This window comes from Molothrus ater, chromosome 1 (assembly GCF_012460135.2).
Source record: "Molothrus ater isolate BHLD 08-10-18 breed brown headed cowbird chromosome 1, BPBGC_Mater_1.1, whole genome shotgun sequence".
In the NCBI taxonomy this organism is placed as follows: domain Eukaryota; kingdom Metazoa; phylum Chordata; class Aves; order Passeriformes; family Icteridae; genus Molothrus; species Molothrus ater.
This window is the reverse complement of record NC_050478.2, coordinates 45,159,916-45,187,194: the sequence shown is the minus strand read 5'-3', so window position 1 is coordinate 45,187,194 and position 27,279 is coordinate 45,159,916. Positions and strand designations below refer to the sequence as shown.

General features: G+C 40.3%; 1 protein-coding gene across 3 annotated transcripts in view; it reads left to right on the top strand.

The window, feature by feature from the left end:
* The window catches only part of LOC118699196 (prolactin-releasing peptide-like), a 127,260-nt gene that overhangs the window by 66,408 nt on the left and 33,573 nt on the right, over nt 1-27,279 (top strand). For all 3 annotated transcript variants that reach the window (XM_036403016.1, XM_054514997.1, XM_036403005.1), the window contains one exon: nt 13,839-14,030. In XM_036403016.1, coding sequence (XP_036258909.1) covers nt 13,839-14,030 — 192 coding nt within the window. The remainder of the gene's footprint in view (nt 1-13,838; nt 14,031-27,279) is intronic.

The following is a 27,279-nucleotide window of genomic DNA, read 5'->3' as shown; positions in this document are numbered from 1 at the left end:
TGCTGAAGGCCTAAGGGCAGAAAAAGGAAATGAAGCACAAGTTATGTATGTTTCCTGGGAGAGGGTGCCAAACAATTGTGTCTTTCTCACCTGGAAAAACCTTCCAAATAAATATTTTAAAAGTCCCCTTGAAACTCAACTGAATATTTCAGCAAGTGAGGTGATTCTCTTTTATATTTTCCTGGTAAATATTTTACTTTGCTCACATGGATACATCAAGTGAGAAAGGTTCCTGTATTTTTTGCATCTGTCTTACTGCTTGTATAAGCTGCCCCAGCTTTAGTGTTTTGTCAACACTGTGAAGGGGTAAATTCTCCTGGGCTTCTCTTCACCTCACCATTGAAGAGCTAGGAAACTCCACCAGACTGCTAAGCCTTGTTCCTCCAATATCAGCTTTAGGAACATCCCTGTTCATGGGACTTTACCCATTGCCCACAGAATATTGTCCCAGCATGGCCTACTCCTTTGTCCTGACATTATCAGGAGGGAAAGTCCTGAAAAAATTCCACCATGTCTTTTCAGGTGAAATATGACACTTATGTCCCAGGAAGTTTCAATTAACATCTCTAAGTTCTCCTTAATCTAAGATATTTATTCTGGATCTCCAGTGAACAGATCTTGACTCAAACTGAAGAGACAAATAATGCTGGTGATGTCTTCTGGCCATGTTCTCCAGTGCCTGCCTGCCCCTTCTCCCTTTGGGAGAGCTTTGATGTAGTTGCTAGTTGCCATGTGGAGGTTCCTCTGATCTCGGCCCTGCACATCCTTACAGCACTTTGTCTTTGCATCCTTCCTTTCTTAATGCTGGTTACTTTTCCCCAGTAACAGCCAGCCCTATGAAAAGGTGAACGTTCTGCCATGCTTATTCTCCAAGTATTCGGCAACTGCTGCTTACAGGAATCCACAGATGCAAATTGGTCCCTTGAGTGCTTTTATTTCATGTAGGGAAGACTAGGTACCAGAAAAAATTGTCTGAGCTGCTAAAGATGCCATCTGACCTTAGCACTGGTGAGAGGAGCAGGGCTTAAAGCTTACCTTTTTTAGCAAAGTAGTCACTAATTTGAGCAGAATTCCAGGGATGTGGCAGAATTAAGAAACCAGATAGAGGTGCCTAAGGACTTCTGAGAGGGTTAAACTTCAGAATGGGAATCTAAAAAGGAAGCTGAGGAGCAAATGAGGAGCAAAACTAAGCATAAGCATCCTCTTCCTTTCCTCTAAACATGTTCTGCCTCTACCTGCACATAGTATGTTCTCCAAAGGTCTTTGCCTCTTCTGCCTCATCAGGGTATTTAGGCAGGGAAATACCCAGTTTCTTTCCCTGAGTGATCTAGGTTTGGGAATGCTCAGGGATTGGGGGTTGTCCACACTGAGCAGGAGCAGATCACGCTGCTGCCCATGACAGGAAATCCCGATGGAGCTCTTGAAACAAGGCGGGAGAGGAGACCTCAGTTACACTCTAGGAGCAAAGTTAAGTGTTCAGGCAGGATTTGGGGCTGTATTCTGCTAGTGTCAGGACAGCAGACAATTTAAAAGTTTTACTTACCTCTATGTTTTGTGCATGTGTAAATGTCAAGCTGAAGGAAAACAAAGGGAAAATGTGTTAATATTTTAGCACATTCCTCTGCCTAATACTCCTTCAGCATTTTCAGTGTACACAGAGGGCTGTTAATGAAGAATTTAGCTGCAATAATATATGAGTTTGTCCAAGTGTGATGGCCAGTTTTCTTTTAATTATGTAAACTGTGATGCTTTCTCAGGCTGAGAAAACCCAAAAGAAGAATAAAAATTGTTTTAGAATTTATGAATTGATAAAAAAATGTTGAAAATAATAATAAATGCCACTTTAGACAATTTTAAATAGCTTTTTAAAGTCAGAACTACAGAAAAATTCAAATTCTATTGTTTGTATTTTCCCCCCAGGTCCATGGAGGAAACTAATTTTATATAAAAAATATCAAATTTACTCTGTTAGATTGTAGTCTTAAACATCATCCAGCAGAAGATAAACAATTCTGCTATTTGCTAATTATCTGTGTAAAAAGTTTCACTGCATTCATTTATTATTTAGACTGCATTTTTGCAGAAAATTCAAATATAATCAAATAAAATTTCAAAATAGTTATGTACAGAACATATGAGAAATGAGCCCAGCTATACTGTAAAAGAAAGGCTTTTTACCTTTTTACAGCAGGAAGAATCAGTAGGAATTATTCCAGTTTCTGCTTGACTGGCTGAGCATTGCACAATACAGGCTGCCAAGCAAAAGAGACAGCTAGTTCCTCCAAGTTCTGATAGGAATAATGCTAGCAGCTTTCTTTCTTCTTTCTGTTTTTCAAAGAGGGATTAAAGCAAACAATTGGTGTATCATCTTAGACTCCTAGGCATTTTCTCCATTGCTTTCCTTACCTCACACCTTTTGACAGTGTCTGGTTGATAAATGTACAGTGTTTCAGATATGTTTTTTTACCAGCTTTCCTAGCAGTATGTTTCAAATCTTCCTCTGTTTTTTAGAAACCCTATGCCACATGCCATATCATGAATGGAGTTTGTGAGAAAGAAACCATCTAATGCAGTAACATGTATTTTTTTATGGTGGTGTTTGGCTAAGGGATCATTTTAATGCCACTATAAAGGTTCCTTCCTCCATATTTCCACCTTTAAACACCATGCCTGTAAATTTATGGTGCCAGTGGAGGTTTAGTGATAATGGTTCAGAAGCAGGGTATGGCAAGAAAGAGCTTAGGAACATTCATATCCTCCATTTAGGATATGAAATTATTGCAATCATTAAGTAAAAATGAAACCTTTAGTGTAAAAAGATGTGAAAACCCAGCAAAGGTAGATGTTCTGTATTTCTGAAGTTATAATGAATTGCTGAATTATTCCACACCCTTGACAGCTCAGATTCGTTGCCCAAAACTATACAAAAGAGAGTTAATGGAGCCAGAGCACTACATACAGAGTTACTGTTTTAAAAATTGCTTTTAAAATGTGAGTGAATGCAAGTCCCTTATCTATATGAAAATAGATGGAAATATATTCAGTGCATTTATGGCGTATGAAAGGTTGTATTTAATGTTAACTGGTCTTGACCTTTAGACTGAAATTTGCATTTGATTTTCAATGCCTCTGAGAACATTTTACTTCCTGCACTAATTCCCTTTCTAAACTGTGAGGACTGCAGAATCCATTGCAATATTGATCATTTTACACTGCTGCTGGTAACTTCTCAAGGCTTTATAGAGTTAACTATTGTTTTGAAGTCAAATTATGAATTTTGGATCCAATGGGATTATATAGGCAATAGACTTGTTCAAAATGAACACATTCCTTGTGCTCTAAATAGTCTGTGAGACTGTGACTGCTCCTTGAGAAGGTTTATTATTATATCAAGACATAGCCTAAAAAGTAAAGTCTTACCAGATGACATAGCCTTAGACTACAATAAGGTGCTTGAAGTGTCATTTTATAATCCCTTCTAAAAAATCAGTCACTTAGACTTTGTAGTCACACTGCATTTGTGTCACACACATTTTATGTCAAACTGCATTTCCTGTGTCTCTGTGCACAATTTCATGTTTCATAAGCAGTCATTCATTCATTCATGTATTCATTCTTTTCTAAATATTTTCTGTCTCAGTCCTGTCTCTTGTGTAGAGTATAGTAAACTTATTGCCACCTTCATCTTAACACCACCACCTCACTCAATCAGTTTGACATACTCTAATTCAGAACAATCATTCTCCCCCCTCATTTAGCATTAAATCCAGTGAAGTCCACTTCAGATTTGAAGAAAGGCTTTTACTTCCTAAAGCTTGTCTGCTTTTTTCCCCTCACTCATGTCAGTACCAGTATCTTTTCACAGAAGGTATCGTCTCCTTGATTAATTCTTGGCATTAAAAAGTGGCACTCGAAGATCAGGACCTCAGAGTGAGACAAGGCACTGCATTTTTTCATACAAATAATTAGCATGCTGTATAACTTGGTATGTCTATAGCTCTTGATGCTGTGCTCACTTTAGAATTACCAAATTGATGGCTGGTCTCGTTAGCACAATGAGGTCTGTGGGCTGCTGCATTAGACAATAGACTGCATCACCCACATTACACTTGGGTTCACTTGCACCTCATGAAAGGAACAGGGATGCTCTCAGAGGCTTGTGTGGAGGTGTTTCTTCAGATCAGATCTCAGTTCAGGATGCATCAGAAATTAAAAATAATGTTATAAGAAAATAACTCAAAATGAGGTACTGTGCTGATAAGCTCAACAGAGTAGTACCCAGCCAATTGCATTATGAATTATGCAGGTCAAGCAACAAGGGGAAATGACCTGTATTTAATAAATTTAATTTGTGATTACACAATACTGATAGCCCTAATTGAATAACTTATCCAATACATATTCCTACTACTCATCAGATGTATTCTCTCAGGAACAGTAGCAGTATTGAGCTTATATACTAAATCCAGAAAAGCTATTTACAATATGTATTTGTGGTCATATTTGCTGAGTAGTGTAACTATAATACAACATAATAAAAATATAACTATTCCAAGCAGGAAAAAGCAATCTCGCTGGAAAAATTACACCACCTTTATTTAGCAGCACAGTAACATGCAGACTTGTCATTAATATCATCAACAGGAACTTGGCTGAGAAGTCAGATTTAAATCACAATGTTTAAGGCTCCCCCCACCCTCTTGGCACTGGGCAATTCTGAGACTGCTCCACAGAAGCATGATGTAATGCAGTGCAAGCTACAAAACAAGATCTAGGATTTTTTTCTTATTTTGGAAATTGTTTCCTTCCCTGTCTTTTACATATAATAACTACATGGGACCTGCCCATGAGAGATGTTATGGTGATCAGCATGGCAGTAGCCAGTAGTTTGTGTAAGGGGGTAGGATTTACAAAGCTGAGTTAGAAATTCTCTGCTTGCAGAGGATGCAGATGTCAGGATGTTTTTTATATGAATGTAGTGCATAAATATGGCCACACAAACACATCAGAAAATACGGAGGAGGAGGTATGGCGTATGGTGGGACACCTGCTTTTTACACTACCCCCACCCAAGGTCAGAGCACTCTCCCAGGGAGTGAAGGAAGGGAGGTGTCCCTCCTGCTTTGGCCACAGAGGTTTTGGCTGCACACACTCCTACCCAAAGAAATGCCCAGCCTAGCTGCTATAGGTACTGAGCTGGAACTGGGCAAACAGGGCCAAAATGGAAGGGGTGGCACTGTCAGGCTGTAGATGAGAGGAGATCTGGGGAGTTTTCTTTCTGTAGACTATCAGTCTTATAGGAAGTGAAGCCACAATGAACTCCCTAAAAATCTTATGCATTGCACCAGTCTGAAAGGAACTCCTACCTTCCTCATCTCAAGTTTTTGATTTTCTTTTGGAACAAAACTCCCAACCCAATCCCCTGCCAAGTCTCCAAACAGTGCTGCTTTTCCTCTGAGCCTTTCAGCACTTCACTTTTTATTGTTCCAGTGCAGCATCTTTCTCATTCTATGTGGGGGATTTCCAGGCACTATTTTCACTCCTCCCTTGTGTTTTGCACCCTTCTCCTGGCTAGCACTGATATATTCTTGGCCTCACATTCTCTGGCAATTGACCTGTGAGTTCCTCCTTTTCTGTTATGAATTGTCTCATGTCTGTTCTGCCTTCTGTTCTCAATCACAAATGTTGCCTTCAGTTCTCAGTCACAGTTGGGTTTTTTTGTTTAGTTTTGTTGGGGGTTTTGGTTTGTTTTTCTTTTTTTTTTAAATTTTTAGTTCCTTATCCCTGTTTCTGCTTAGCATTGTTTCTTTGTGTTGCTTTTGTGCTACAGAAAAATGAAACAAAAATAAAAATACTAAAAAAGAAATCCAAACCAATAAAAAATGTCCAAGTAAGCTCCCATGAAAATTTGTACTTGCACTGCTTTCCTTTGACTGAGTTTCAACATATAGACACCACTGGCATGGCTTTTTTATTGCAACTGACTGCACACTTGCCTGACTGCACACTTCTTGTCTGACATGCCCCTCCTTGCCTACAGATCCTATAGGCCCTGCAACATCAAACATAAATTACCAGAGAGAAAGTGTTGTTACATCAGTAAGTACTGTTCCCTTTTCTACTGATCAGGATATGGCAAAAAAACCCCACCTCCTGAAGCAGAGCATCCTGCTGTTGGTTACCAGCCCGGGAAAGTACTCATTTTCATTATTTATCTTCTGCTGTTTGAAAAGCAGCAGTGTTACTGTTGGGTGAGACTATTCTGTGGTTTGTGAGGTTTGACTGTGTTAGAACCAGCCCTGCTTGTAGCTCAAAGCTGTGGGGCAAAAATTGCTTCATATGTGTGAGAAATCTAAACAATCCCCTCTCCCCAGATTGGTACATTTTTCCCTGTTAAAGCTCAGAAAAGCTCTGATAGTCATGGCACTACCTACAAAATAGGGTGGCATTCCTAATGAAAAACCTGATGCTTAACTGGAATAAACAGATGTTTTCAAGCCAGTACAAATATTCTAAATTGTCTGGTGACAAGTTAACCCTCCCTGGATGCCAGGTGTCCACCAAGTTGCTCTATCACTCCTCTCCTCAGTTAGACAGGGGAAGGAAAATACAATGAAAGGCAAACCAGACACAACTGGGGGAAATAGGTTTTATTTATTACCAATCAAATCAGAGTAGGATAATGAGAAATAAACCCAAACCTTAAAAGTGCCTCCCCCTCCTCCTCCTCCTCCTCCTCCTCCTCTTCCCAGGCTGAAAAGTTTTTGTAAGAAAAAGAGCTAAAAAATGTCAATATGTGTTAAAATATGATATAGGATACTATTAAAGATTTCTACCTCATTCACTCTGCATGCAGTTTTCTCTCATTTAGAGTCACTGCAGAAGAGACAACTGGATAGTGGCTCATTTGCAGGGGAAAACGTGGTTAGTTTATTTGATATTATATTCAGAAAAAAGATGAGTGAGTCAATCAAATAAATTATTTTCATTTGCTCCTTTGATCTCTTCCCAACCTTCCTCTCCCTCAGGAATCTGATTGCTACAAATACTTAAAATCATATGGATGTTTTTCTAATGGCAGCACAGTATGGACTTTGCCATTTGCTGATCCATGCATTGGATCCATAGCAGAACATCACTTGCAGAGAGGAAAACAGCAGCAAGTAATAAAAGGCCAGTTAACCTGTCTTCACTCTTCCTGACTATTAAGGTTTTTTTCCGTCTTCCTCTGTTTCATTCCTTCTAAATTTATCTTTGCATCAATGTAGTGTGTTGATAAAGAAGCCCATCACAGCCAAAATGAATCCAAAGATGAATCGAACTTCATCACCAAAAATGGGTTTTTCTACAGTCCCTCAGTTTTTCATCCTAAAGAGGTTAGCACTGCCTGGCTCTTTTTCTCTGTTACCTCTCCAAAAGTGGACAACATCTTGAAACTGATTTTTTACCTTTCCTTTGTGCTACTTCTTTCTCCCTTTATCACACTTTAGCTGTCTTTCTTGCTCCCTACACTCTTGGTAAGCTTTTTCCTGAGAGCACTTCTGAAGCCTTTATAAGACAGAAGCTTTGTGAGATGACTGCATCCCATAAAAAGCAGTGAGAGGCACTGGGCCTGTATTCAGTACCTCAGATGGGCCAAGAGGTGACTAAGGAGACCTACAGAAGGAGATGGCCATTAGCTACCACACTGACCCTTAAAGAAAATGCAGGAAACATGTTTTCTAGATCCTGAAGTCCATTGTCTGAGATAAGAGGGTAACTGTCCAGGGTTATATATGGAGCAGAATGGTGAATGTCCTCCAGGAGACCCGGGGGTTCCATAATGACCTCATAGTCTGGAGAGAGCAGACTGTGTCTGTACTTGTTTTGCCAATCAGGATGGCTATTAATAAAGAAACCCATCCTCCTTTCACTGGAAATGACATTGAGATAAATTCCTGCTTCCTCACATGATCTGCTATTTTCACAGTTTTGGAAGAAATATGTTGTAAAAATGCATTCACCAGTGTACAGGGAAATTCACATGAAAAAGACACTTCTGCATTGCTGGGATCTAGAAATAGTGTCAGGGATTTCAGATTTTTACTTTGCACTGGAGTCTGAATGCTGCTATACTTTTGAGTATCTGCATTAATCAGGACTATAAAACCCAAAGAGAATGATGAATCTCTATGAGAAAATTTCATTTCTGCTGTAACTTGTTAGCACCTGCGGTACAGCAGTGTTGCTGCATTTCAAGGGGTGAATTTATACAGGCACTTTGCTGTGTACTGGTGGGCTTGTTTTATAAGCTCTGTAAAGCAAAGCAAGTGATGCATATCAACAAATTTACCTCACTTCACCTCACCACCCCTCTGAACTCATATCCCCACTTTTGGGGAAAGCATGAAGAGCCTCCTTCTTTCCAACCATAGCAAAGTTGGTGGCAATATCTGGGTCTTGCTCACAGGCAGATGGCAGCTAATGCCTGGCTGGAAGGGAGCCAGCGAGTGGAGGCTACTGATGGCATGACCAGAACCATGTTTGTGCTGGCAGCAGTCATGGTGTCATTTGCTGGTGCCTAGAGTTTCTGGCTGATTCCCAACACAAATGTGGCAGCACTTGGATGCCCTGTGTGAGCTGAGCCTCTTGGAACAGGGCTTCCCTGCTCTCACCCACCTTCACCTGCTGTAGATTTGCTTTGAAGAACCCATGTGATTGCTGTGATCAAAACAGTACACTTCAAAAGGCTTTCTTGGAAGAATGTGGCCTGTAAGAACCATAGTTATTGCCCTGGAGACATTTTAAAAATGGAGTTATATATCAAAGGGCAATTGTTTAGGTCAGTTGAAGTACGCACAGCCATTCCCTTCTTTCTTTACCCTGGGCTGTTTGGTTCTTCCCCAAAATGTGACTGAAGTCTCTCTGTGCCACATAGGTTTATAAATTCTCCTTTCATCATGACTTGTATACATACAGCAATAGTGGGGAATTTTGATCATGTGGTTTGAATTTTGTATCTTGTATTTCCATGATTTCACCAGTGCACTCATACAGCTGCAATGGCCATAGGCTGCACCTGAATGTCTGAGTGTCCCAGTGTTGGTGTATTTCTGCTTCTTCTTGCAGAATATGGAAGATTTCCTTCTTCCTGGTCCTGGTGGGGACTGAGACCTACAGTACTTGAAGTATGGTGCTAAGGATTTCCTCTTATTAACCAGACCACAAACCATCTGTCAGGCCTTTTCAATCACTGATTTAAAGGACAGATGGATCACCATGAAAATAATTCCAGCTAATTGAACTTGTCAAATACAGCTGTCTAAACCCTATCAGACCTTGCTGGAAAATATGCTCTAAACAATTCCTGAAAAAATAGTCTTTGAAATAGCTTGGATGTTTAAAAACAAATTAAAGCTCTCCCATGTGAAATCACAGGATGTAAGATTGTTCCTTAAATTCTCAGGTAGAACTATTTTGTTGGCCTTGGAGCCTTAAAATCTGTTAAAAAGGATCTTTTCTGAATTTTAGTAGGTGATGCCTTGCTCATGTCCTGGCATCCAGGAACTAATGGTTCTCTTATATCCAAATGAGATATTTCCTGCAGTTAAAGCACACCGTGAAGGAAATGACAATTAGGTATTGAATCCCACAGCAGCAATAGCTGCCTGTAGAAGTTAGTCATGCTGTTGCTGTGAAAATTGTTTACTTATTAATTTTTAAAATATGAGTCTTTCCACAATTGTGTAACTTCATTTCCTGTAAATTGCTTGATGTAGGACAACAGTGATTTATACATGTGTAGGTATGCATATATCATTTTCTGTGAGTGAGTTCATGGCTACTGAATCAAAAGTGTTATGGGAATCTGTTACTCCTGAGAGTCTATGTACTTCAAATGCTGCAGTCTTAAACAGATCACTTCCTACTTTTTCATCTTTAACCACTAATTGCAGAGGGCAGTTCTGAGTTTGAATAACCTGCAGGGCAAGAATTATTTATAACAGATTACACACATAGCACTTTGGTACATTTTTCAATGCTGTGGATGAGAACATTAAACCCTAGAGGAGACGGCTGCGTCTGTAATCACAGCTTGATATGCACTTGCTGTAACAGGTGACACCACGTATGCCAAATATCAAATGTGTAATATTCTTTTTGTTCTTGGCTGAGAGTAATGAAATCTTTGAAAATGCCGGGAGGCACGTCCATGCAGAAATACGTTTGCCCTGGAACTGCAAGTCTGTGGAGCTTTCCTGCTCACGTCTCGTGCGAGTGAGCTCCTTCTGTTAGGGAAGGCGAGTCCCGGCGTCTGTGCGTAAGCACAGGCGTGTGTCTGTGTGCATGTGCTGCAGGAAAACGTCAGCTCAGACTTTTTCTTACTTTTTGCATTGGCTGAGATAAAGTCCTGTGATCTCCCACTGTTTCCTGTTAGTAGACTGTCAGAAGAAAGATATTTATTCAACGCCAAACATAATTACATTTTCAAGTCCTAAGGATGCGTTTCTATTTAAATTTAAGGAGGGGTTTTATCATCTAGCAGTGCTAGAATTTTAACTATTGTAAATTAGCTTAGAGCTGTGCAATAGATTCTCATCTCTTTTGTGTGTGGATGCAATGAGGGAAAGCTTACATTACACCATATAAAAAGAGAAAGGGCAAGAGAGGGGAAGAGAGAAGTGAGAAAGAGGAAGTTTTTTTCCTAGGAGGCAAAAATTCATTTCTCCAGTGTTCAAGATTTTGGGGAATAATGAAATATTTGCATAATACTGACTACCTGATTGAAAAAAATATAGTTGAGGGAGCTCATCCTCATTAGGTAACTGGCTGAGAAGAACAGAGGCACAGCATATGGAGCTGAAGGGAAGTTTCCCTTCAGATTAGAGCAGAAACAAAGCTCATTCTCCATCAGTTGCGAAGCTTGCTCGAATCCCTCTCAATACTGAATAACCTGTCACTCAGAAACCACAAACAGCCAAGTCTTGTTACAGGGTGCAGCAGTAGGCACCACCAGTCAGCTTCTCTGGAGTTCAGTATTCCCATCACTTACCTGAAATCAAATTTTCCGGTGTAGCTAAACATATGTAGGTGTTTTAGAAGAGTTATACAAAACTCAGTTTAATGTTGCTTCCTCCTAAAACTAGGCATTTGTGATGAATTCTGTTTTGATATTTTATATAGAGATGAGAAAAGTTTTTTTATGATATTTTGTTTGGAAGGACCAATCTGTAGTAACTAAAACCTACTATAAGGAGACATCAACTGAAATAAATTTCCTATTAAAGCTTTAAAACCCAATGAGATTCAACACCCTTGTATGTTTCACTACATCATTGCTAAAAGGTAAAAAAATTATGTTTTCCAAAGCAAAAAGTTTTCATCTTGAAAAGTAGGGTATTTCAAAAAGTGTCTGGGACTTAAAATTAGCAAAATTGAAATTTTTATGTGTTTCCCTATACTGTAATTTTCTTTGGGTTTTAAGTTCATTAGAAGCTTTAAAGTGTTTAAGTTTCACCTGATTTTTGTCATTTTTGTTCATTTCTGTTCACCTAGAAGCTTGTGGTTTTGTTCACCTAGAAGCCCATTTCTACAATGGGCTTACTTCTTCCCCAGTTGGTGTAATGATTACAGGCAATGAACTCATCTGCTCAAGTGAAGCTCATCAATGACTTGAGGAAGGTCTCATTATACTTTTTATGCATCTATCTTCCCCTTCCAGTGGATTAGAGAAAAGTGAGAAGGCTCCATTACAGCTACAACCAACGTGCATCTTAAACATTAAAGAAAAGGAAAAAGATTTAGAGTTGTTGGGCTGATTTCACTCTTAGCTTGCCCCTTTAGCTCTGCCAATGGTCAGGTCCTGTAAGTAGCAGGTGGCACTGGTAATATGTGCTCTACATAGGCTTTCCTGTAAACTGGACCCAGCAGAGCAATGGCTACATTTCTGAGCATTTAGCCTTGATTTGTCCTACATCTGTTCCCAGTTAATAATTACATAAATAATTGCAAAAGGATGGTATTTAGCCTTGAGTTCATTTTAGAAGAAGCAGCCTCCCTGTGATGATGTGGCCAGTATTTGTACCCTTGGTTTGAAGCAATTGTATTGTTACCATGTCCTGATGAGCCTTTCCTGTTGCCACTGTAGCCTTGAAAGCTGGAAATTGCTGCAGGTGGTGAGCAGCAGGGTTTGATTAATCCAGATTCCATTTTTGCATTTTTGAAAAAGAATGCAGGAAAAGGGATGCTCTGCAGCTGAGTGTCAAACCTAGCCAGAAATACTGTAGTTATTGGGGGTGATGATATAGGTCACGCAGTAGTATTTTGAGCCAGGAATATAAAGTGAGACCATGCCAGGAAATTGGCAGAGAGCATTGCTTTCACTTGTGGTTATGTAAGAGCTCGGTGAGAAGGCCGGACTGCAAGACAAGTACCTTTTCTTCCATTGTTGCATTAAAAATGTGATTTTCACCAAAGCTAGGCTGAGCTACAGGCTGATAACATGAGACATAGGAATGGCATGAATTTGTTACACAGATCTGTATCAGACATCATGCCGTCTTCATGCAATCAGGAAAAAAACTCCACTGCCCATGAAGTACAGCCTTGTAGCAAAAATAATAACAATGCCCAGAAATTACGATGATTTTCATAAATAAAAGTGGCAGCTTCATCACTTTACTGATTTCCATTTGCTACAGATTCACTGGTGTTTGGGTTTTTTGTTTGTATTTTTTTGCTACATCAGTTTAATCATGTTTTTTTAGATCCTTCTCTATTGCCAGTACTGTAGCATCATACTTCTTTCCCGTGCTCATGAAAAATTAGGAGACTTTTTGATGCCATGTGGCATCATGCTAAGCATATAAAGTGGGGGGAGAAGAAGGAAAGGATCATGTTTGGAATGATGACTTTTGTCTTCCCAAGTAACCCTTACTTTTGATGGAGCCCTGCTTTCTTGGAGGTGGCTGAACACCATTGCCTGCCATGGGAAGTGGTGAATGAATTTCTTGTTCTGCTTTGCTTGTGTGTGCAGCTATTACTTTACCTGTTAAACTGACTCTAATTCAACCTAAAAGTTTTCTCACTTTTACTCTTCTGATTCCCATCCCAGCAGGGGTATGGTATTTAGCTGCCAGCTGGGGTTAAACCACAACAGACCTTCTTGGTGTCAGATGTGGGGCTCAAAGGGTTCAAGATAATCACAGACTGGATTGGCATGCGCTAGATTGAATTCATAGCTGTTATTACTGTGTAGCTATTAATCTGCAGGCTCTGTGCTTGCCATGGCACTTGCTTGCCTTACTGCTACCATCTGCACTGACTGGGGCATGGAATGGCATTGGCTGAGTACAGTTATTTCCTGTAGGGATTGTGTTCAGTTAAAGCTGCCCATCAGCTAGGTCGGGCATTATCTTGTGTACTTGTGTGTAATGACAGCACAGAGCTGCAACCAGCAGGATTTTTAAGCAGCTTATTTTCATGCTGTTGGTAGCTCCTTCTACTGTTAATTGGTTTTAGAGGCACATACTTTGCTTGGATCTGTACTGGAAGAAGGGGAATGAAGAAGCTTTTAATAGGCACTGCTATGCTTACTGTGCACTTGCAATCCCTTCCTCTTATTCTTCAGCCTGGGTCCAGTATTAAAGCAGCTGCTTATGTAGGGCAGGAATGCTGCAGAGTGATCACTGGCAAGCAGAACATTCAAGCTCACATTGTTGTGCAGGTGCTCAGAAGGATCCTGTCACACTCCTGCAGAGTAACATAGCATCAGTGTTTCTCGGTGTTTGCATGTAGACCTCTCAGCAACCCTAATGTTCCTCTAACAGGATTCCCTTGCTGCCTTTTTTTCTCCTCAGATGCAGCACTTCCTCAAGTCCTTAAAATCCAAACCAGTGTCAGCTCTGTGGGGACAGCAAGCACACACCTGCATCCATGAGTGCTCTCAACCTCCCTGTGGCTGGGCCAGCAGGACATGCTGCCTGTCCATCCCAACTGATACCTGTCCTGCATCTCCATCACTGCATCTCCATCCCTTTCTTGGTCATTTGGTAAGTCTGTGCTGCTCCCCTTTCCATCCAAAGAGCTCACTTTTACCTGTCAGTGTTTGGTGGCTTGCAGTGACTCCTGGGAGTTAGGGTGAAATCACATGAATTGTTACTGGTAGGAAGGAGAAGATGAGTAGGCTAAGGAGGGTTGGGAGTAATCTCTTAGAGTTGTAACTGAGAGAGGAAGATAAATCAGACTTCGGACAGTAGATGTCAGGGAGCAAACCAGGGCTCTTAATTCCTACACATGGGCGTGCATCAAATAGGAGTCCTGCCCATCTTCACATGTGGCTTTCCCACTGAATCTGGAAGGAGGGCAGGAATCAGTGAAAGGTGAATGCTCTTGGCAAACTACTTCCTTAAAAGTGAATACCTCCACTCCCTTGTCTTACAGAAACTGGTGTAAGCCTGGAAGAGTACCATGAAAGCTCCCATTCAGTGGAATTTTCCACTTGGCTAATATACATATGCATGCTGTGTGCTGCTGGGATGCTGGCAGAGTGGATGCAGGGACTACAGAATGAGTGGCTTCTTGATGCTTCAAGTACAGGAAAAATATAAGTGGATAATAATAAGAAATGGCTTATAAAAGCCAGGTCTTGAAAGTGCTATAAAATAGCAGTTATTTGGGAATTGAATGACAGGGTTTCACAAAAGACTACTTATCAGAGACCCCACACATCAAGCTGAAATGGTGATTTTTGTATTTCTATTTATTTCAAGGTTTGCATTCATTAGGATTGATATAAGGTTAATAAAAAGCTCCAACATTTCTGACATTGCCAGCAGTGAGTGTCACTTGTGCCTTTCAGTTTTCTCTGTGCTGAATCTCTGCAGATCTGTAACCTAGGGGAGGAGAAGGCACCTATAGATATATGAATATATTGAAACACAATGTGCACTGTGGAAGGGGCTGATCCCAGGTTCCCCACTAACCCAGCTGAACTGTGTCACTTGAAATGCTGAGCTCCTGGAGGAAAAAAAAAGGCCAGTGTGGTTTCCTCTTACTGTTTTGGTTGTGTTTTATGAATCAGAATTGGCTGTGGGTTGCTGCCACCATGGAGGTGTTAAGAGTTGTGAAACCCAGGTAGTCGAGCATTTCCTTGATGCAGATGCACAGCAGATGGGGTAAGACAGTACAACCCCTGTCCTTGATTTTTGCCTGAATAAAATTGCTTCCTGATTACATTCTGGCTCTGATAATCACCACTGACTTCTTTTCTTAGGCATTGTATGGCAAATCTGGAACATAAATTTCGGTGAGAAAATAGGTATATCTTGGAATACTGCAGAAGCTATATTGTTTCTCCAGGCCCAGGGCTTTCAGAATAAGAAGATAAATTGGAATGAATGAAGAAATTATTTTTATTAACTTATTGTGCATGTACATCTTTGTACTTCTTTTTCCCAGGCCCATGCAAGGTTCTCCACATATTTGTTGCATCATTAGGGCCCCATATACAGACCCCCTCTTGTGAAATGATGTATCTGCTTTCTTGAATCTAAAATTTGGCACAGGAAGGCAATTTAAAACTTGAGTTTCTTAAGAGAAGTATCTAAAGCTACCTGGCACACAGGAAAGAAAGATGACAAAAGGGAGCTCAACCCTCCTATCCCCTACTGATGTCAGCGTCATCTCTGAAGAAATTTTCACCTTCCTTCCAAAGGTCAGATTAACTAGGAAAAGTGAACTTCAGTTTCTTAAAGGAAGTTTCCAAGCAGGGCACTTCAAATAGTGTATTTTTCTGTTCTAGTCTTGTTCTCTGAGCACCAGCACCCCTTCCACTTTGCTCTAGATAAAAAAGCATGTTGTGCTTCTTCCTGTTACAGTTATCAGCATTATAATGCTTACTTTGAGCTTGTTCCTTGCTAAAAGCTGAAGAGATGACACATTGTAAACAACAACATCTCTGCTGTGGAGACCAGTTTTGCATACTGAGTTTTGTATTTACAAAGATTTTAACAAAAATGAGATCAATTTACAGATTATGAAGTATCAAAAGGAAAAGAAAGAAATTTTATTCTTTTATTTGTATTCTACTCTCCCATTATTATTTTTTGTAGGGAAAAAAAAAGGGGGAAGTGAAAATGGAAGAGTAAGAGCATGTCCTTTTCCTCATCTCAGGGGCCATGAATACTTTCGATATGAAAACTGAGATGTTCATACAAATCTTAGATGCCAAAGTAGGGCTTTAATTAATATGTGTAACTACTATCTACACATATTTTTGTGAAATTTCTATTCAATCTACATAGGAATCTCAAAAAAACCCCCAAATAGATATAAATTTTGTTATGCATCTATCTATCTATCTATCTATCTATCTATCTATCTATCTATCTATCTATCTGTCTCATAAGACAGACTGTGAAAATTTTACTAATTGGCAATGCTTGTTATTTATGCAGTGCTTAGAAGTGTTAAAAAAAACAAACCCAAAACTCCACAGATATTGTTCTGGTCTACCAGAATCAGTCTGTTGCCAATGCAGGACTCTCTACATTTAATTATTTTGAAGATGCTCTTAAACCATTTCTTTCAGCAGTTCTTTAATTAATCTCTTTGTATAATGAATGACAATAGAGCCTTCATCTCCCCTACAAAGGGCCTGTAATTCTAATGCCACTTTCAAGTTTTATAGCCTGCATAGATCATATGTGTTAGACAAGAATAATACATAATATTACAGAAATGCAAGTAATACTGCAGGTATTTTAGGAGCACAGATGAACCAAAGGAAGATTAAGGGGATTTGACAGCATGACAAAAATGCCACTGCACAAGGACATCCATCTCTAGAGTCTTAGTTCTGTATTACTGTGAGGGGAACAATCAGTGGACTAAAATACCCCTTTGATGAGTGTAATTTGGCAACAATTTGCAAACATGATAATGTGCCTTGTTAATTCAAGGGCATTCGACACAGCTATCTTGACATTTTCATTGCAGGACCTGTCAAGAATAATCTGGAAGAGTAAAAGAATCTTATTGGAAGGTGCCTCCTTTCCTTCAATAATCTAATAATCTATAGTGGTAAGGGCAAGTAATTTTTAATGATATAGCCTTTAATCCTCTATCAATTACTACTTTTAATTACAGCAGAGCTGCTGAAATGTATAGAGATCTTCCTGGAGTTAAAATGAACAGCTATAACTCTGCTCTGAAGAGTCCACTATTGCCAAAGAGGCAGCAGTTCCCTTGCTCTATCACCACCTCCCTGGAAATCAAAACCAAAAGGTGCTGAGCCCATTACACATCATGCCAAAGATCTGGTTGTGTCACATCTCATATCCATGACAAACCAAGCCAAGATTACTGAAGAAGATTTTTTGTGGCTTTTTCTAATCTACACCTACTTGACTTCGACTTTTTCCATGTTTCTAACTAGCTTGCTACAGTAACAGCTGTGGATATATTTTCTAGATAATTGTGAATATCTCTATGGGCCATGACTTTTTAAAATACCAATCAGTCTGACACTAGGTACCTTCCCTATGGAGAAGGGAGCCCCTTTCCTGGGAGCCATGAAGGCCTGCTCAGAGCAGGGTGATCCCAGTACCGAGCAGCACGGTCCAGGCTGTAACGTGCATACTGATCACTTGAAGTCTTTTGGGTAGATTAATAAAAGTACACACATTATTAAAGCCAAAGTACAAATTTCATAGCCCACCAGCCACCCTGAAAAGTTGAAGTTCTCTCTTGATTTCATATAACAAATTCTGCTGAGTTACCTGAAGAATTCACGACTCCGCTTTCCGATGGCTTCAGAGGATTTGTTTGGTAATGGCACAGTGATAGCTTTACTGATTCTGCAGGGTAGTACTGCAAGACTCCAGTTCCTTATAAAAAACCAAGTAAATCAAAACTCAATGTACTTCACATCAAATGAAGACTGTATTTTACTCCTTTCTCTATGTGTAGGACTCTCCAGAAGTCTAAAACAAAGATGCATATAATGACCTTGCAAATAAGATCAGTGTAATTCAGAGAACATAATTCTTCAAGCCCTGACTTTGTTTGTCACTTACCATCACTGTAGTTCCTTTTCATCCTTAATTTTTGCTCCTCTCCAGTATTTCCTATAAAGAGTTTTATTTAGAGGAAAAAATAAAAAGAGGGGTTTCTGCATCCATTATTTAATGATGGACTTCTATCCTGGGGGAAAATAGGCAAGAAGGATTCTGATGGCAGAGTGAAGTGAATTAAAGATCAAAAAATTTCCTAAATTTGGCTGAGAGTTTATGACTTAATTTGCATAACTCTGGTTTTAATGTCAGTGACTTCTTTCCTGATTCATTGTTGGGATTTTTTTGTTTTCAAATTTAATTGCTTGTGTATTAATTTTCACAATTCTGGAGCCAGCATCCCTGTGAGATCTAATTTAAGGACTGTATTTCCTCTTTGGAAAATAACAGACAATTTCACAAAGAGAAGGAAAAATCAAGAACAATGCCATTTTTTATATAACATACTTTTATTTCTTTTCAGAACAGCATTTCTTTTCTAGGGCTTCTTAGGAGAGTTTGCTGTCTTTACATACTTGCCTGCATGCAGTTTTTGCACTCTCACCATCACAAAAGTCCAGAAGAGACACCACAGGCTGCTCAGACTTGCCTAAGTGGACCTGATACACAAAGGGTACCCTTGGACTAGGCAGAGGGAATTCTAGCCTGCTCCACTCCTCACTGGTTGATGTTTCCTGGAAAGAGCTAAGTAGCCTCCACAGCCCACTCTGCTGTAGGAGCAACTAAATTATACCTCATCAGAGGTGTCTTAACACCATGCATATACAAGGTATGTGCAGAACTATGTTTTCCTAACAGGAATCATTATAGGGATAAGAATCAGGTGCCAAAAGCTGTCTAACCTGCTCTCTGTGGTTTACTTTGTGCTGTGCTTCTCAGTGCTGATGGTGTGGCCCCACAGAATCCATGTGGTGGCAAAGCTGCAGAGCACCACGTGAAAGTGAGCCTGAGGGGACACAGGGTCACCTCCCACAGGAGGGAGCTTTAATTCCCCTCTGGAGCAACATGGGCATGCACAACTGGTGAGCAGCAGGGCAGACCACAGGACTGCGGTACTTGTTGCCAAGCCTTTGCCTCCTCAGTGCAGGATGAACAAGTTGGGGGGCTCAGCTGAAGGATAACCATTCTCTTGCTTTCACCACAGGACAAGATTTTGTACACCACAGTTAACACCACATCCAATATATGTCTCAGCAATGCCTTCCCTATCTTCTCCTTATTTCTCCCCAATTTTACTGATAAGGTTATGCCAAGCATCTCTGCTAACTGGAATCTCTGCCTTTATTTTCCCACCTTCCTTCCCTCTTTTGGAAAAAAAAAAGGCAAAAAAATGCTTCCAAAATAGAGTATTTAAAAAGCCTTATTACTATAAAATGAAGCACAGAGTAGGACAAAGAATTGTAGGAAATGCACATTGAAGATACAATGAATGTTTAATGAAATTATGAGAAGCTTATGGATGCTCAACTGGAGCTTTGTGATTGCCTAGGACATCCCAGAAAACACACAGATGTCCCTAGGACATCCCAAAACAACACACAAAACTCAAAAGGCAGTCGGAGTTTTGTGTGATGAAGATCCTCCCCAGGGAGTAGCAAACATGTGTAGATCTGATCTCATAGAATATGGATTCTTCTGATTTCCAGTTAAACTGGTAAGAGCAGAGTTCCCCCACATAAACAGAGCTCTAAATCCGACTGTGTTACTGGTGAAACAGGAGTGATTACCTCCCACATGTCTTTTCCTAAGGCTTCTTTGTTCTTGGTTCCTAATTTCTTTACTGGTGTAAAACAGCCTGGCTCCATCACAGGTAACAAAGTGAGGCCCATTTTTACTGCAGCTGGTAGTTTCCTTTAGCCCAAAACTAGTATTTTTTTTGAGGGCACACTTGTCTCCTTCCATGGCACTGATGGGTAGCCATGCAGTGCTGCCCACCTTGAGCACGAGGTGTTCACACCATGGGAAAGCCTAGAAGTACAGGCCACAAGAGCTGAAAGCCTAAAATATATTGTACCTGAGCCAGAGGAGCAAAAAAATCATGATTCACAGTTCTAACTTTGATTAGTGATTCCTATTCTGCTCTGCAGAGAAGAAGCCTCAAAGAAATCACTTCTCTGTGCTGTTTGAAATTAAATTAAAGAACGAATGTATACTTCTAAAAAGTGAAAACACTACATCTCTGGAAAGAGAATGAAAGCAAAGCTTTCAGTCATGGCCTCTGTCAGACTTACAGGAGCTCCTGTTCTACCCTGTAAAACCCTGACTGTGTGATGCTGGATTAAGGCTCCCCCTTAATCAAGACAGGAAACCATTCTGTCAAAATACTCAAGAAACTCACTGCAGAGTCATATTCTTACAAGGTCCTTTCTGGCAAGTGAGAAAGCCACTAACAAAGACTTTCCTGACCTCCATGGGCACATTAGACTTTGGATGCTCCTGCTTCCATTTCTACCTCTATCTGTCCTGCTGATTGGACTAAGAGCCCTGAGGGTTTTGGCTCTGCTCTGTTACAGCTCTCCTTGCAGTGTTGTAAACCCCAGCAAGATGTAGGAGACTGCAGACCATATGTGTGCGTGGGGATAGGTTGAGAGATGATTTATTTTAAGGCCAATGCATTATTTCCTGACAGTAACTAACTAACAGAGAGTGACACTCAAAAAGATATTCTGGAAAGACTGACTTTTGCAGAGTTGGGAACACTGACTCACTCCCGCCGTCCTCCTAATTTCCAGTGCATGATGCAGAGGTGAAGGAGAAGGATGGGAGTGATGTCTTCCCTTTGCTGTGATAGAAATAAGGGCTGGTTTCTGACTTGGCTCCCTTCCTGAAAATTGCCAGCATGAGATGGGAGACTGCAAATAACAAGTCACAAATAGGTGGCTTCTGGTGCATAGAACAGATAGACAAATTTTTTAGTTGTCTCACTTTCAGACAACTGCCTAAAATACACCAAGACCATACATTACCCAAGAAAGAGAAAGAAAGACAAGATTAACTGGCTTTCATATGATCTTCTCACGCTAAATCTAGAGTAGGTAGAATTACAAATGTCACCAGAGATAAGTTTAGTTAAGATGCACATACAGAGATACACCTTCTCCAAAGAAGAGGTCTGTTTAAATTTCCTGTAAATGCCACACTTCACGTCTGCTGCTAAATTAGTGCATTTGCTGATGGAAATGCTCCCATTTTTTCCTCATGTCTCACAGTGCAAGTGCTGTCCTATCATTGGGTTGCATCACATCAGAGTAATGCAGCTGAAATGAATGCAGTAACATTGGAATGCAGCTGTGTTTACAGCAATGAAAATCTGAGGAATTGCACTATTTGGGTAATAGAAGAAGGAAGGTCAATTTAAAAGAGTTATTTGGAATGGCTGGTGCTTTAATCTTGCTTAGATAAATTATTATTTTTGTATCTGCATAAAAAAGCCAATTTTACTCTCTCTATAACTACAAGAATGCAATTTGATGGCAGTATTTGGAAATACTTTAGATAACATTGGATGCAAAGAAGCAGCATTCTAACATGAATGAATAAGGTGCCAAGTCTGTAACAGTAGTGAATTCCTCACAAATTCCTTCACTGATGCCTTATAAATGAAAACTGGTCTCCTGGAAAAATTTCATTGAAAAAGTTGTTTAAAGTACAATAAAATTATTCACAAAGGTTATTATGTAGTGCAAAGTTTTCATAAGGTTTATTCTGTAAAAAGTTATGATCTCCTCATTGAAAAACAAAATCTAACTGGGACATACTTTTGTGTATTTGTCTGAAAACTAAGATATTGCATTTGGAAGCATCATCCCAAATAGCTGTACATCTAAGGGTGAAAATTCCAGTTAGGCATCTGAGCTGGGTGACATCACCAGGCTAATTCTTATATTTAGAGTTCCCCAAGACATAAGCTGGGAATGCAGGGAAACTTAGCAAACCTGACCCAGAGAAAGAAGCAAGTCAGTGTTGTCAGGATGCTTTATTTTCCTTAGAAATTAAATGAGTCATAAGCATGCAAACAGTTAAGTAAATGAAGAATAAAAGCAACACAAGAAATGATACAAAAAGACAAGTCATTGACAAGTGATTCCAATACTTCACCTTACAGACTCAAGAAAGGGCAACCTCAGCCCTTACTACAGAGTCACCAGCCTAGGCAGGATTCTCCTAAGTTTCAAAAGGTAAACTTCAAAGAGAATTTGGATACATCTCCAGATGGGAACCTCAGCATAAGCAAGTACTTGTTCTCTGATGATTGGAGCAAAGGCAACACAGAGGGGGGGTTGTTATAGCAGTATTACATCTAGGTAGTAAAATATTGCTCAGTGTAGAAAAATATATGTTAATCCATTTCCAGGGGAAAAATGCCAGCTATATCCCAGTGGAAGGCAAAAACACTAACAGCAAGTGGTATTAGAAATAAATCAGGTGTAAACTGTCTGGCAGCAGACTTCAGGAGAAGAAAATAATACACATTATGAGTTTAGTTTTTCTGCTGCTGCAAGGCCCTAGTAGGACAACCTCTAGGATTTTAGGACCTTTTATTAGTTTCAGCTGTTAAAACTAAGGTTAGAATGGCTGACAGATTTCAAAAGACTGATGATGATGATGATGATGATGATGAGTAAAAAGCTAGAAGAAATGATGGTTGACTTCTTATTTGAGAAATTGTAAAAAGCTAATAAAAAAAAGCCCTCAGAATTGGTGGCAGACCTATGCAGAAAATTATTATATTCTCAGGAATTCCTCTTCACTAGCAAATGCCTGCAAAAAAGGCAAATGTCTCCATCTTCTTGATGGTGTTAGTAAATCATCTCAGCCCTACAGCTGCAGGCATCCTGGGCAGCTGATGCAAGGGTCACTCTGGCTTTAGCATCCAGGCTGTTTCACTGGGCTCTAGATCAGACCTTTACTGCCTCTGTTGCCTCCTAAAACAATACTTTTTTTAATGGTAACACAACACCTTTGCCTTCACATTATACTTCTTGAGCTCAACCATGCTCTGACTATGTCTAATTTGTCCAAAGAGTGTTTAAAGAGAGGTTTCAAAGTGCAAACAGAATCTAATAAAATCTAATAACCACTATTCAGTGGTGTGACCCAAAAATTTTGAACAAGAGAGAGAGAGAGACCCCTGTGGTCAATGGAGAAATACTGTGAAAAATACAATCTGCATTGTGATTTAAAATCAGATGTTGATAATGTACTGCATGACATGGTCCTAGGTGGGAGAAGAAAGAAAAGCCTTCCTTCTCACAATGTCAAGCTGCCTACTCACAAAAATAAGAAACCATGCCCAAAAAAAAGTGGAGAAAGAAAACATTCAGTCTGTTTTCCTATTGAAAATACACAGTCTTTCCAAAAATTCTGAGCAAGTGGCCAGAATGAAATGAATAATCACTTTTGATCAGAGGACTTTGCTGTATTATCTATGTATTTATTTATGTATCTGTGCACACTCACAACCAGCAATCAGGTGAGAGTCAATGTCTTTATTCTTAATGTGGCATATTTTTTCCAGGTCATGAAATGCAGGTTAATATTTGATCTTCTATCAATAAATCTCTCTATACTAAATACACAAAGGTTATTCTTGGAAAACACAACCTGGCACAGCCATAAATTTACTGTGATCATTTGTAGGAGGAAGAGCTCACTGATTGGAGGATTTCATGGCAATCATGTGAAGATACTGATGCCAATCCCTATTACAGTTACTGTCACACGTGATGTTACAGATCAGTATTTGAAATATTTGACTTAAGAATTTAATATTATCTCCTATGGACTCTGTTTCACCACCATAGTAGCTGAATGACATTGATTTCGTCTGTATCCCCCTGCTTATCTCAAGCTATTTCATTTTGCTTGTCTTATTGATTTTCATGTTCACTTCATACATTATCTTGCTTTATCTTACTGGAAGCTGGTAATGAATCAATGTGGCCACCTAAATTCATGTTCTGTTGTAATCCCTGGGAAAGAGCCACTTACAACCATCTACATCAAAATGTACCTTGTAGTTACTGTGCACATCCAAACAAGGGATGACATATTTGTCTCAACACAACTCACAGACAGAAGGCCTCTGCAGTCTTTCTGTTGTGTGCATATGTTTTTAAATGCTTGCCATAATAATATGGATTTAAAAGGAAAACACTAGAGCAAGCCAAAGAGACCTCAGTGCAAGCCCTTCATCCTAAGTAGTTCAGTTATTTGTGGCTCCTTTCACAACCTCCTGCCTGTAAGTTGTGTGCCTTTCTCAGAACCCCTTCTCTTCCTACCTTCAGCCCAGGATCTAACTCTTATTCTCTGCTTACATTGCCCCCAGTGTACTGCTGTTATCAGAAGGGTCCCACTAGCAGGAAAGGGACCAAAGTACTGATAAAAGTAATACTAACTTTGCAAAACAATACCAGGACAGCTATGATAACAAATTGTCATGGTTTTTGCTTCCTGCTGTTCTTACATCTTTTGGTAACATTAAAATTGAATGGTTACTTCATTCCCACAGATGCACTCATTTTTCCAGCTTGCCTGCTGCAGTACATAAGGGTATTGATGCAGCTTTCTGCTGTACAGAGACAGGTCTGGATGAGAAAAGAAGATTTATTGTTGAAACTGCTGCTTGAAACTATTAACACAGAAAACTAATTTCTACTTAAAGATGCTTTAAATGCACACTTGAGGGAAAAAAAATAACATCCCAAACACCTTAAATTGACCATCAGTTCAGTGACAAAAAACAGTATGTTAAATTTAAGGATTTCTCCTAAGAGACTTCATGTGAGCTAATAGTTGGCTTAGCTGAATAAAACTAGAAGACACATTTTAGTGCTCTCCAACATGAGAACCAATCAATATATAATGTTGAGTGATTTCTGGCAGTAATTGCGTGCCTCATTAATATGTAGACTCACACAAACCTCACCATGACCCTCACTGAAATAAGGTTCAGGCACACAATTTTCACAGAGGCCTCCAGGGCCCCACAGCACAGGGCAGTGGAGCCTGCAGGTTCCTGTTTTGTGTCACCCACCTGTGTTTCCCATGGGACATTGCACCAACTGTGTCACATATGGTTCACATCTGGTTCTTCTGGCTACCCACTACAGGACTCCTCTGATGGGATAAAAATGAGTTTCCATGACTGCATTGTCAGAGCAGCCTCCTGTGAAAAGCCAGGCTCAGAGTGTTTGGAAAGACTTCAAGGTTTGATTTGCAGAGACTGAGAGTTCTCTCATTTCCATCTAATTCACTAAGGGGCAGACAGCTAAAGGTTTTTCTCAGCCCTGAACAGAGCACGAGTGCACTGGTCACAAACTGCCAGGGATTACTTTGCTAGAAAACAGCAGCACCTCAGTGTTCCACTGCCCCTCTGCTTGTGCTGTTTGCCAGGAAATGCTCTCCTAAACAAGGACAGACAGGTTGAAACTCATGCTGAAGAATTACAGAAAGCAAACTGCTGGAGACGAATGAATGCACAAAACCAGTATGCCACCCCTTTGTACACAAAGAGCAGTGTAACCCATCCGCCAGGGGTTGCTTGTGGGAGTGAAAAGGGTTCAGCCATATGACATGCTTTTCAACATTCCATCCCCAACAAGAATCCTTAAATTAGCCTGCCCTGAGGTCCTCATCAGGCACCTCAGAGAGTAGATTACATTGGCTGGCCTGAGCAAAACCTTGTCCAACTCTACCTTTCAAATGCACTCTGCCAGGTTCTTGGGCAAAGACTTTACATTCATTCAAGAATTCATTCATTCAAGCAGAAGGAGTAAACCCCTTATTTAAAAGCAAACCAGGTGAACAAAAGGATCAAAACCTCCTATACTTGATTACCTTTACAAGCTGTTTTGGCTTTAAAATAGACCAAACAAACCAAACCCTAAGAGCTACCATGAGGTCTACCAGCATTGCAATTAAACTGTGAGTTGACAACATTTGGTTTCGTTAGTTCTGACATTTTGTTAGTTCTGGCTAAGTGAAGAAAAGATTTGTTTTATCTGCCCAGAAGGCCTCCCCCATTTACAAGGAAAAGTGTGCAATGAATACACCCTCTTCTTGGTTGAATATTTCTATTTTCAAACTCTCAGTTAAGCTTCAATCAGTGGGCCCTACAATGATGTCTCTGGACCAGCTACCATCATGATTCATAACTGTGAGAGCAATTCAATAAGCATCTCTTTTATCCAGTGCCACAGGGACATTTCAAATCCCCTACAGTTCCAGAAGGTGCCTGCACCAGGAGCCCTGCCATGTAAAGTCTAAGGACATTCACAAGCTACACCTCACATCTGCAGCAATTTACCGCCAGTGGTTAGTAACCCCTTGAAAATACTTTCATAGTTCTTCCAGATAGTTTTACTAGAGGCCAAATGAAAATGAATTTGTTTGAGCAAATATTCTGTGAAGGTGTCTTAGGTAATTGTTTTTTGGGCTGTGCTTATAATTTTCAATTCTACAGGGTGCTTCCCAGTGACCTGCAAGCAGTGACAGGTCTTAATCCTATTTCTGCTTGAATGAGCTCCTAAAAAGTGCAGTTTTTAGTGCCATCTAATGTCTGCCCAGACTGCATAACCTCCTGCTGGTACAGTGTATCAGACTAATTCCATTTGAGCATGGATTCTCCTGAACCTGCTGACCCACAGGAGGACTCCTGGTTCATTACAAGTTGCCTGCCCCATTGTAGGAACTTCCCAGCTAAATCCTTCCCAGCTCAGCTCATCTCAGCATCACCCTGCAGCCTGAGGGTCCCAGAAGTGCCAGTGTCCCCTGTGACTGCTGGCAAGGGGTGCAGAGGCAAAAGGTCAAACAACCAGCTGTGTTTTCTCAGACACTGGGGCTGGCAGTCAGCTCTAATACTTTCTGGATCCAGCAGCTGACACTTGCCATGGCACCTAGGAGCTTCCAGGAGAGGGGCCAGGAGAGGCTCAGCTCTAGGCTGAGTCGGTGTGACTGACTGTTTTGGGGGGTCCAGCTGGTAGCAGCAAGCAAACTCTGCTGCCCTGTCCCAGGCCCCGGGGGAGGTCTCAGACCAATGGTCCCGCAGGAGAAGATTGAGGGGTATTGCCGTGGCTGTGTGGCACCTGTTCCTTGGTGGCTTGTGGGTTACACAATCTATGGGGAAACATTAGGGAGTGATCCTGGCCTCTTCTCACCAGCCAGATTTGGAGTGACAGGAGAAAAGTCCACCTGGTACAGCCATCAAAGACAGTGGGCCACAAAT